The following is a 12439-nucleotide window of genomic DNA, read 5'->3' on the forward strand; positions in this document are numbered from 1 at the left end:
AAGAAATCTCAGTTAATCACAGTAGTCGTGCACAGTCTGTGCGAACAGTGGGAAGAATTCTGCAGTTGCCGTGTCTGCCTCGTTAGCCAGTTTGGTCAGTGAGCTGATGCCATGTGCAGACCTGAGTCACTGGAGTGAAGGAAGAAAACGCCTGCCCGTAGAGGTGATATTTTAAAGCAAGAGATGGGGAGATGAGGAAACTGTTTTACATTTTACAAATTAGGATGAAAATGTGTTGTATAGCGAGGGTATGGTGGAGGTGCCGTTTTATTGGTTTGCATTTTGTGTTTCTTTCCTAAATTCTAGGCACCAGCTGTAGCACGGTTCCAGTCGTGTCCACAACCGCTGAGACTCATCCTAGCTCGGCGCCAGGAAACTCTGCAGTACCAGCTCTGACTGATTTGAGCAGCAGCCAGACCCCACGGAATATCTCGGTGAACGAGAAGAGCTCTGACTCCGTGTGGACAAGTGAGTGAGACTCTTCTTTGGGGATCGTTTGTGGGGTTTGGAGATGTAAATGCCCTCCTTTCCGCAGTATGTCTGAGCTCACTTCATCTGAGCTTCCACAGTGAAAAGCAGTTTCTTGCATCACTCTTCTCCCCATCCCTGGCCCCGTTGCCTGGCTGGAGGGTAGCCTGGCTCCTCTGCGAGCTGCTCTGGCCCTCGTTCGGCCTGGTCTGTGACCATCCGCTGTGCCGAGCAGTTAGGAGCATGGGCCTGGAGTCAGAGGCCCTGGCTGGCTTCCCGGCCCTGTTGGTTTCTAGCTCTGGGACCCTGGGCGAGTCACGAGGGCTCTTAGACCTCAGTGTCTTCCCCTGTATCAAAAAGAATGGCAACAACTATACACACATTTTGAAAACATTTTTATTATTTTTTATTTTCCTCACTTTTATTTTTTCACTCTTTTTTATTATTATTCGAGTGCAGTTGTCTCTATTTTCCCCCACCACTCCCCCCACCTCAGCCATCCCCATAAAAACATATTTTCAAACATGCTTTATTTTCTGCGCTATTGAAACTTAAGCACCTGCTTTTCTAAAACCTTCCCAGGAGCCCTGTATGACACAATAAAACTGAGTTCTCAACACGCTTCTCCTTTGTAAAAATAGTGCCATAGACTTACACACGCACTTGTCGTGAGGCACCAGTGAGCAAATGTACGCTTGTACGGCTCCTGGTACAGAGCCTGGGACATGGTCCCACAGAGGGCTGCTGTCCTTGCCGCCTCCCCCACGGCGACTGCGGTTATTGTTGTGTCAGCCCCCTCACCATCATCAGCATCGACCGTCATTGCCACTCCAGCGACAACCTGCCACCCACGCTACTGTGACCCAGTTGCTCTATCAGCAGGAAGCTCAAGTCCGGAGGGGTTTCCTGGTGTGATGTCTCTTGAACCATGGGCCACGAGGCTCTTCCTTTTTTTCTTTCTCTTGTTTCCTCTCCTGCCCCTTTTCATAGACCCGTAAATGGTTGCATCTCACGTACCAGTCAGGTGCCAGGTTAGGCCCACTCTCCAAGCGGGCCTTTGAAGGTCATGTGCATGCCCAGGTGGTGTTCCCGGTACCATCTCTTTCTCTTCTGGGGTCAGTCCCCAGGTCCTTGAGCAGAAGGGCCTCACTGCTGTGCTTTCTCTTCTGCTGCTGGTCGGCCCTCCTCGGTCGGTCGTGAATGTGGTGATGACTCTGCAGTCACAGTCACAGTTAATAGCCACAATCACGTGTGTGGTTTTAATCCACAAGTCGACAGATGGTGAATGTGAGGTTCAGCGAGGTGAGAAGACTTTGAAGAACATCACATGACTGACGACTAGCAGGATTGGACTCCGAACCCAGATTTTAACATGTCCTTGTGCAGGGCCCGTGTTTACCACGTCAGGGCGCCGTAATAATCGCCCTTTATGGTTCATGTAGCATATCGGAGCCATCCCCAGAGGAACCCGAGGCTGAGAGGTGTGACGGGACCCGTCCCAGGTCACGCAGCTGAGGCGGGAGAGAGCAGGTCCTTATGTCCGGGTCTGGATTCCAAGACCAGTTCCTTCCCCTAATATGTGAACCTGCCCCTTGTCATCTTCGCGCCCGAAAATGATGGAGCTTTCTCCTGATTCCAGGGTTTGCCAACAAAGTGATCAGATGCTTCTGCGCCATGGAATGCCTCTCCGCACGCGGTTGTTTTCTGAGAGTTGGGAGGCAGACTCGCTTTGCATCTTTGGTCTCTGTGCCTGCTTCTGTAGAGACGTAACCCTTGTTCGGGTCACAGCCAACATGGCCAACCTCTGTCATTTTTGTCTCTGTTTTAAAGCCTTTTGTTTCGCAAACACACATGTATACACATACGTGCGTGTGGCTAAATGTATTTTGGTGGAGGGAATTGCAGGGGACAACGTAAAAAGAAATGAAAATCTATGACTGCAAAATTCACTTCTGGAAAGTAGATACTCGGATCAGGCTTTGCTCTTACATTTCTTCTGTCAATGTAATTTTTTCTTTTCTCTTTCTTCGGAAACAATATTACAATAAAACCCCGTCCTGTGTATGGCATTGAAGTTGCTTCCAAAAGTCCAACCAGTGTGAATCTGAAATGGAGAAACGGCGACCAAGATGCTCCTGATTACAAGTATACAGTAGAGAGTAAAGATGGGCCGCTGAGTTACGTTCAAAGTCAAAGCGGCATTAACATCACAGACTTAAGTCCAGCAACTTTATATAACTTCTCCATCACTCCAGAAATAAATGGGACTCAGAGAGACACCACAGTCGTAACTGTCACCACAGGTAAGCTGACCAGCTCTCAGGGATGATCTCGATCGAATCATTCCTTCTTGCCCCGTAGCCTAGAGCCTTGTCCATTCAAGTTGTCTGTTGAAAAGAGAGAAGTTTCCACTAACTGTGGAAGAGGAGAAAAGGTTCTGTATTGTTTCAGGTCCAGGCATTCAGGTGACCCCGATCATTCAGCATTAAGGCCTTTTGTGTTTGGGGATGTTTTAACTAATTCCAACTGTTTAGTTGTAAAAATCTTTTGTTATTATTGGTTAACACTTTTCTGCTAAGACTTGGGGGTGGAGACCCCATTAGAAATGTGTTTTGATGGTGTCAGTAATTACAAGGCTTCTTCTGAGCTCCGGAGGGAAGTTGATGCTGAGTTTATATTCCCAGGAGTCTTCCTTGGGGTCCAGATTTTGGTATATTTTATAGAGGAATGCATGTTTCAAATGAAGGAACCCAGTGATGTTTGATTAAGCTTAGATTTGTATTAAGTTTGATTTTTATTTAGCTTAGATGTCAATATCCTGGGTCCCCTGTTATAGCTGCAAATTTAGCTCTTTTTAAAGCTGAAAAGAACCAAAAATATAATAAAAAGACGAGGAGCTCTTTTTAAGCTGAGAAGAAGCGAACGTTTAAGAAAGAGGTCCACTGTTGTTTTTCCGGCCTGGGGCGTGATCTCCTTGGCTGGGGAAGGCCACGAGCCTCACCTCTTGGAGCCCACGGCTTGAAGCAGCCACCTGGGCCAGTGCCCTCTGTACACGGAGCTGGCAAACACTAGACCAGGCATTTTCAACTTTTTTTCCAGCCAGGAAACAATTTCTTTAAGCAAAATGTTTCCCAGAAGCTCAGTAAGTAGAAAGAACTGGAGGGAGAGGAGCTGAGGGGTGGGGTGTCTTAGGGACCTCCCCCTCTCCCCATACCTCCCCAAAATAACCTGGAGTCCCTGTAGGCATAGGCATAGTTTTAGAGGAAAAAACCCTGCATACAATAAAGGTTTGCTGTATTATATTGTGAAAGAGCGGAAAAGAAGGAGATAGAGGAGAATTAAGAGGGAAAAAGAAGACAGAATTCAGAGATGGGGATGGGGACAAGGGACTAGAGGGTTGGTGACGATGGGAGGGAGGAGGCAGCGAGGCGACAGGAAGCATCCAGCCAGGAGCTGAGGACCCTCACTCTACCCTACAGCCCCTGAGGTCAAGGCTGTGTTCACCAGTTACTGCTTACTGGACATATATTGTGTGCTTAGCTGTCCTTAATTTTGTTTCGGAAGATTTTATTTATTTTTAGGAGGGGGAAGGGAGGGAGAGAAACATTGATTAGTTGCCTCTTACGTGCCCTGAACTGGGGACCTGGCTTGTAACCCATGCATGGGCTCTGACTGGGAATTGAACTGGTGATCTTTCGGTTCACAGGCCGATGCTCAATCCACTGAGCCACACCAGCCAGGGTCTTAATTTTGTCCTCACAGTAACCCTGAGAGCTATCGTGGAAGAGACTAGAAAGCTGAGACGTTGTTTCTTATGAGGTCCCAAAGTTACAGGTGGTGGGGCCTGGTCCCTGACCCCTGTAATACAGTGTTGTTCAATAACAGGTCACCAGACTCATTGAGCTAGCTAGGGTATTGGTGTTCTATTAAAAAAAAAAGCACACGAGTGACCCAATTTAGAAACCTTTGCCTCAGAAACAGTTGATGTGAATGTGATCCACAGAGTGGATCAGCTCACTGCAGAGCTGGATGGCGCCTGGCAATTATCTAGGCTGCTGCCTTCAAGTCCAGCCACCTGCAGACATGAGGCAGAGTTTCCGATCTGTCTGCAATACTACCTGCTTAAGGCAGGAGCCTTACCCGACACTACCAGTAGTGGGCGTTCCTGAGCAAGTCACCTGCCTCTGTAGATCATCTTCTCACTTCAAAGATGAAGGGAGCGACATGGACAACGGTGTGGAGACTGACTGTGGGAGTGTGGGGTGGGCTGGGCAGGGGAAGGCCAAGGGGGAAAATCGGGACAACTGTAATAGAATAACAATAAAAAATTTTAAATAGTGAAGGGAGTGGATGCCATTTTGGCTGAAATGGGTTGATTTATGTCACTGACAGCCAAATAAGGCGATGAAAAGGACAGTGTGGGGATAGTATAGATTAAAAGTTTTCTGAAAAGTCCCCTTGGGTTTGGAGTGCAGGGACGAGCTCCTTAATAGAAATGTGCTGGGATTAGGCAAAGATGTTACCTGTATTGTCTTGACTCGAGGCCTTTAGACACAGCAAGCAATCACTTGGTTTGAAGCTTCGTTCCTGATGTCTACAGCAGGTGTCATTAAGTGCTGCTGTTTAAAAGGGACAGCTTAGGAGAGTGTCACATCGCTGTTGGTTCACGGTCTTGGAGAACAGTACAGATCCTGAAAAGTTTTGGCTTGAAGAGTTTTTCTTTCCCTCTTTTCTGCATATGATACATGTTTCTTCCTACTGTGAAATGATGGAATTGTACTAGACGCTGGTATAAAGGAAGTATTTTTAGTGGGCAATACTGAGACAGCAATGTCCCCCACTCATTCTTAATGAAAAGCGATTACACGTATCTCGTTCCGTCGGTGCCCATTGTCTGTTTTCCCAATAGAGCCTCTTCCAGTTTCTCGTCTCTGCGTCGCCTTCAATGGTACAGCGGAAGTTGCTCTCACCTGGGAGATTGGTAATGGCACTACCTCCTGCCGGATTCTCCTTGAAGACAAGGGAAGCCACAAGGAGTTGGATCAAAACTTGACAGTCAATATTCCAGACCTGAAGCCAGGGTGTACCTACGAGGCCCAATGTGCTTCAGGATCAGAGGAGAAACAGACAGACTCAGAGGCTGGAGGACATGGCTCAGGTGAGTTACAAGAGTGTGCCTCTCGTCTGCTTGCTGGTTTTGCCTTCCAGTAACTTCATGCTTCTTAAAAATAGTGTTCCTGTAGGGAGTTTTAGATTTTTGTAGAGGGCTCCTCCTGCACTTTTCAGTTTGACCCCACACCTGTATGAGGAAGGAGGAAAAAAATGTTTTTATTTTACAAGTCAGCACATTGGGGCTCAGCAGGGCAAGGGGTCGGGGGGCTGAAACTTTTGGGAATCTGGCATCCAGGAAAGTAGCTGGCCTGGGTAGCTTTTCAGACTTTCAGTTGAACAAATAACAGATGTGTTAACCCGAGTAGGGCCATTGGAGGAACATGCTACATGCCCTGAATAAAGGGACGCTTGGGTGGGTCTATCAGACTTCTCCTGCAGTGACAGTGCAGTCATTTGCAGATTTCAGCTTTTCTGGGGAACTCTGTGACTCGAGAAGAACAAGTAATTCATCCCCATTTTACACGTAAGGAAACAGAGCTACCAAGTGGGTGCTAGGATCCCTGATTGCACGTGACAGGAACCAGACTTTCCGTAGCTGAGACTAGAAGAGCAACTTACTGGCTCATAATATTTCCCTGCCACGGGCAGCCAGGGCTTAAAGAAAGAGAGAGGGTGACGCTCATGTCTTCTTCCTGTTTATCAGCGTTGTTCTCAGAGTGGCTCCCTCCACCCAACTCGAGGGGAGATGGCCACCAGCAGTTTCACTCCCTATGACCAGGGGTCTGGTCCAGGGGCACAAGTCCCCAAATGGGTTCTGCTGAACCACGTTTGAGTCTTGTGGCTGTCTCTGAAAGCCCACAACTGGTCTTGGAGGGAGGAAGATGATTTCCCGAACAAAGGGAGAGAGAGGCAAATAGATGAGTTTGAAAGGGAAGCGCAGACATCTGTGGTGCTTCCTGGGATAGAAGTGCAGAGTGAAACACCTGCCCTGGATCGGGGCCTTTTCAGGCAGGTCTGGGGGAGGGGGGCAGCAGGTACTTCTGCAGTACCGACTGTGCGGACTGAAAGAAGACGGGGGTGTGCTCCTGTTGCGGTTAATGTCTTTGCCTTTTGTGTTTGAAACAGGTGCCACCGGCACAGGGGGCACGGCCGGGACTTGCCCCGTGAACAAACGCCAATGCGGTCCTAATGAACAACCCTCTGATTCTTCTCCGACCAATAAAACGGAAGTCCGGCTTCATGGGTTAAAGTCTGGCATGTGGTACAAGGCCACTGTTTATTCTCAAGCAGGGGATGGCACAGAAGGACAGCCCACGGCCACAGAATTCAGGACAGGTATGTTGGACTTCACAGAATGGCTTCAGCCAGAATTTCTAGCACGGAGTTATGTTGTCTGTGATTCTGGTTCTGAGTTAGCTCTTGCTTCACAAGTAGTTTTATTGTCAGATGGAGTTTTTTTTTTTTTTTTAAGATTTTATTTATTTATTTTTAGAGAGGGAAGGGAGGGAGATAGAGAGAGAGAGAGAAAAACATCAATGTGCAGTTGCTGGGGGTCATGGCCTGCAACACAGGCATGTGCCCTGACTGGGAATCGAACCTGCAACACTTAGGTTCGCAGCCCACGCTCAATCCACTGAGCTACGCCAGCCAGGGCAGATGGAGTTTTCTGGGAGAGACTGTGGACAGAGCAAACCCATGGAGGTTCTTAACTCTGTGGCCAAGACGCTTCTTTCGCTGAGCTCGATAAAGCACGGGGAGCGAGCAGCTGCTGTGCGCAGACCCTGGGGACTGCCTCGTGTTTTCCTGTCCTGTCTCTGCCTGTGAGCCGACGACACAAGCTGGTGTCATGTTTTTCTCTTGTAAACTGATACTCGTTTTGTCAATGTTGGTGAAGTATTTTGCCCCTGAGATAAGAGACTGAGTTTCCTCTTTTGGCCTGACCCTGGAAAGCACATTGATCTTTCTACTGAGGCTTGTTGACGTGCAGGTTGCTGCTCTCTACCTCTGTTGTTTAGCAGCACGCCGGCTCCCTAAGTGGACCAGGGCTTGAAGGCTGTTTGGACTGATGCTGATGAGGGGGCAAAGAAACCACACAGCCCCCGCCCTCAGGGAATTCCAGTATAGATGGGAAACAGAGACACACATGCTTGGAAAGGCACCTGGCGGGCTCTGTGGGTCAGGAGCAAACCCTACAGCACTGTAGCTCCTGGGGGCTTGGCCGCAGGCAGCATGACCTGAGTCTGGTTGTATTATCCAAAAGTACATCTATTCTGAATGGCTGTCATAGGCCCACAGAAGAGAGGGCACGGGGTCGGGGCTGGAGGGCCAAGGACAGAAAACAGATCAGCATCCAGAAAACTCTGGGGGGCCGCACCACACTGGACCTGGCTCTCTCTCAGGATTCAAATTCCCAGAATGGAGAGGGTGTCACATGCCTGCTTTCTGGATTTTTGTGCTGGAGATAGGAGATGCTGTCCCCCCAGCTTCTGCATGGGTGGCAGGCACTTCCTCCCACCAAGGGGCTATGGGGTGCCATTCAGAAGAGGGGGTTGGGTGCTGCACAGGTAATGTACAGTCAGCTGCCCACTGAGGAGTCCACCATGTCACAAGAAGAACAAAGAGCAACTATGCAGCTGCAATTGGCCAGGTTGTTTCTAGTAGAAGAAGATGCCTGACTTTTGCTGGGACCCCCATACATTTGTGTGTGTTGTGGTTAAATGGGATAGGAAGGAACCATCACTGAGAGTGTTTCTTAGACTGGATGGCGTGCCCTGATGACAGCTTCTCTCCCTCTGTCCTTCTCTCTCTCTCCCTCTCTTTCTCTCTCTCTCTGGCTTGGCCATTCTGGTTGTTGTGAACTCCTTTTGTGTCTTCACAGATTCCTTTCAGGTTTTGGACCTCGAAGCTGCCAACATCAGTGCCACAAGCCTGACCCTGACATGGAAAATGAATGATAATGGGTCATGCTCGCTCTACACCTACAACATAAACGTTGTTGGGGACACTGATTTCTTCAACTTCACCGTCAATAAGACTCAGACTGTCCTCACTGAACTCAGCCCGAATACCTTATACAACATCACGGTGCATGCTTCCTTCCAGGACGGTTCTGAGGGCACGCCGGGCTTCCTCCAAGTGTACACCCGTGAGTTCACACGTTGTTTGCTAGCCTTTCCTTCCTGCCTCCTGCCCCGCACCAGGCCCAGGCACAAGGCTCTGTCCCTGCCCTCCAGGGAAGCCCAGCTGAGCGTGTGACTCACTGGGCTTTGTCCCTTCAGGATCTGGACTTAGTAACGGCCATCATTGACTGGCCCTGCCTCATGCCCAGCGTGGTGTGATGGCCTTTCCCTGCTCTGTCTCAGTGAATGTTCACAGCCCTGTCACGTGGTTGGTATTTGGCTGCTTTACGGACGAGGAAGTCAAGGCTGAGGGAGGTGCTGTAGGCAGGTGTCACACCTGGCAAGTGACAGAGGTGGAATCAAACAGCTGGGGTGTGTCAACTCCAGCCTGTGCTTATAAAGATGGTTGTAGTGTGGGAGAGGCCTGGAGTGATTTGCTACAAGGAGACAAAGACAACCTGGATATTCATGTCTTTTTGTCCTTAAGATGCTGACATTATAATGAGGCAGGGCACAGCTGTGTCTCATCCCTTGTTTGCTTAACTGTCCCTTAAAGATAAGATGACAGGCAGCATGTTAAGAGCTCTTTGTTCTGAAGAAGGTCCAATAACTTAAAATAGAACGGTAATGGTGTATCAACAGTGGAGTAGTCTAGTACCATGGTAGTATTGAGATAGCAGTGGCTTTTGGGGTAGGCACTGGGATCCCTGTTTCACAGGGGAGAAAACTACGGCTCAGCACGCCCGAATGGTTTGCCCAGAGCTAGCCAGTGGTGGAGGGGGGACTTGAACCCGGGGTGCCTGTCTCTGGACCCAGGGCTGGTCCCACAAGAATGCTTTCCTTGAATGTCTGCTCTTTCCCTGGAAGCACACTGGCAACCACCAAGGTCCTACTCTGGACCCTGAGCCCTCACCTCTGGGGTTCACGCCTCCTCTCATTTCCTGTGAATGACTTTGAACACCTAGGCTAACAGTTTCTGCACTCTCGTAGCCGAGTGTTCTCGCAGTGGCCAAAGTACCGCTTTCTGAGCAGGTCTGTGTTGTAGGTGACAGGACAAAGAAGAAGAAAAGAGAGGTCAGGTGTTGCTGAATCTCGGTGTGGACATTTGGTGAGGTTCAGTCCTCCTTGTCACCTGGAGGGAGATTCTTATCTAGTCCTTCACTTCTTCCCGCAGGTCCTGGTCCAGTTTCTGACTTTCGAGTCACGGTTATCAGCACCAGGAGTATTGGCTTAGCTTGGAGCAGCAAAGACTCGGATTCCTTTAAGATACTGACCAGGCAGGACGGAGCTGGAATACCTCGGACGGAAAGAACCAACCAAAGCAGTATTTCCATTGGTAACTTATACCCTGGCACCGAGTACTGTTTTGAAGTATTTCCAGTAGGACGCAATGGGACTGAAGGGGATTCCTGGAGCATCTGCAGCATGACTGGTAAGCCAAGCGGCTGTGTTTTCTGCGAAACAGTGATGTTTCTCAAAGGAAATCAGTGTAATTTACAAATGCCAGTTTTTCCAAATATTGCTTTTCTTTCAATTATCTAAAAAATCTTTAAAAAAAGAGCACCTTACAATGACAGTAATGCATTTCCATTCTATAAAATACAGGCACGAAAAAGAAGAAAATCACATATAAACCATCAATCAGAGATAACCACTGGTAACTTTTGATGTATGATGATTAATAATCTAAAGATATATGTAGGCACACATACACACACGTATCCACACCTATGTATGGTGTGTATCCACACCTATGTTTTCTTGGACAAACACACCTGAGGTTGTATAATCTGCTTTTTTCCCCACATACCATTTTACTATAAGCATTCCCCTCTGTCAGTACGAATACTCTGTATTTCTACAGGATAATTTTCATACCCTCCTGGCATTCCATTGTCCAGATCAGGGGCCCGCAGATGATAATGGCCCACGGGCCACACCCGGCCAACTACCTGTTTCTGTAAATAGTTTTATTGGAACACAACCATGTTTATTTATTTATGTACTGTCTATGGCTTCTTTTGTGCTAGAAATGTATAATTGCAATAAAGAATATGAACATATATGGCCCACAAAGCCTAAAATATTTATTCTGTGGCCTTATGGAAAAGATTTGTTGGCCCTGGGCCAGATCAGTGGTTTTCAAAGCGTGATCCCGAGATCTCTGGGAATCTCCTAGATTCAGTCAAAGAGTTTGGGGGTATTATCATCACAACACTAAGGTGTTTTTGCTATGTTCACTCTCACCCTTTCATCATGAGAGTCCAGTGGAGTTTTCCAGACGCCACACGACACGGGATGACACCATCACCCCAACAGCTTGTATAGTCTTATGTTTTAAAAATTTCCTCTTTTTATATATTTTACTTTACTTTTGAAGATTTTATTTATTTACTCATAGAGGGGAAGGAAAGGAGAAAGAGAGAGAGAGTAACATCAATATGTGATTGCCTCTCACGCACCCACTACTGGGGGACCTGGCCCACAACTCAGGCATGTGCCCTGACTGGGAATCGAACCAGCAACCCTTTGGTTCATAGGTCTGTGCTCAATCCACTGAGCTACATCAGCCAGGGCAAAAAATGTCCTCATTTTTAATTTTTAATAAAATAAATATGAATGCACCTTCCATGACCCAAATTTCTCTAAGAGCCTTACTAATGTTTAAGAAGGTAAGCCTAAGATCCAGATTTTTGAGAATCACTGGCCTGGATGCATCCTAAATTATTTACTCTCCTACTGCTGGACAGATCGATTACTGACAGTTTTTCATAAACGATGTTGGGATGCAGTGGTACCGTTAGTTCTGGAAGGCTGATTGATAATTGACAAAAGCGTTTTATGAAAACAATTTGATCGTTCATCATTGTTTCTAAAATTCAAAGTCAGACATGTTGGAAAGTTTGGAAAACATACCGGATTCCTTGATCTTGGGTTGCGAGAGAACTGAAATTTTTCATGCAGAGAGGAAAGACGCAGGAAGGAGACTCAGTCCTTGAGCTACACGTGGAAGCCCAATCAGCTGGGCTTCTCAGATTCTCAGGGTGTTCAGGTCTCTTCAGCTCTGTTGGCTGGGGGAAGGATGGATAGTCACTTGGAAGATCTGCTCCCGGAAGACGGGGACTGCTAAAATGCATCCCTCAGATGAAATGCAGTAGCTCCTTTTTTTAAGCCTGAATTTTAGATTAGAACTTGCTGAGATGGAGCCCTTAGCAACATGTGACGGTCTGTCCAGAAAGTATCAAGCCACATACTGTGAAAAATAGACATTCACTGAAGAAGATACAAGATACAAGAAATATCGTACGTAGGACAACAATGTCTCAGTCCCCTTCAAAGCAGGCACATTGGGACGTCATATAGTTTTCCCAGTCACCATCCGCTGCCCCGTCGTATTTTCTTGAGTCTCATTGATGGTCTGAAATCTCTTCCCTTTCAAAGGTGATTTTAGTTTTAGGAAAAGCCAGAAGTGGCAGGGCACTAAATATGGGCTGTAGGGTGGCTGAGTCACCTGGGTGATTTGATGTTTCACCAAAAAACTCTGCAGGAGACATGATGCATGCGTGGGTACATTGTTGTGATGAAGCTGCCAGTCACCGGTTGCCCAATAACTGAGGCCTTCTGAATCATCCAAATAGTTTCTGCAGAGGAATGTTCAAACTTAACGCAAAATGTGATGCAGATTCGTTGCTCTATTCACTCAGTGATTGGGAATGTGGTGGCCACACAGTACACACGCT

The 12439-nt window shown here is 47.7% G+C and overlaps 1 protein-coding gene across 3 annotated transcripts in view; it reads left to right on the forward strand.

Moving 5' to 3' along the window:
- Positions 1-12439, forward strand: part of PTPRJ (protein tyrosine phosphatase receptor type J) — a 150225-nt gene that overhangs the window by 109427 nt on the left and 28359 nt on the right. For all 3 annotated transcript variants that reach the window (XM_045825317.1, XM_045825319.1, XM_045825318.1), the window contains exons 3-8: positions 307-468; positions 2544-2771; positions 5378-5626; positions 6706-6915; positions 8459-8725; positions 9874-10131. In XM_045825317.1, the coding sequence (XP_045681273.1) occupies positions 307-468; positions 2544-2771; positions 5378-5626; positions 6706-6915; positions 8459-8725; positions 9874-10131 (1374 nt within the window). The remainder of the gene's footprint in view (positions 1-306; positions 469-2543; positions 2772-5377; positions 5627-6705; positions 6916-8458; positions 8726-9873; positions 10132-12439) is intronic.

Source organism: Phyllostomus hastatus, unplaced genomic scaffold, assembly GCF_019186645.2.
Source record: "Phyllostomus hastatus isolate PE091 unplaced genomic scaffold, TTU_PhHast_1.1 phas_scaffold_585, whole genome shotgun sequence".
Lineage (NCBI taxonomy): Eukaryota > Metazoa > Chordata > Mammalia > Chiroptera > Phyllostomidae > Phyllostomus > Phyllostomus hastatus.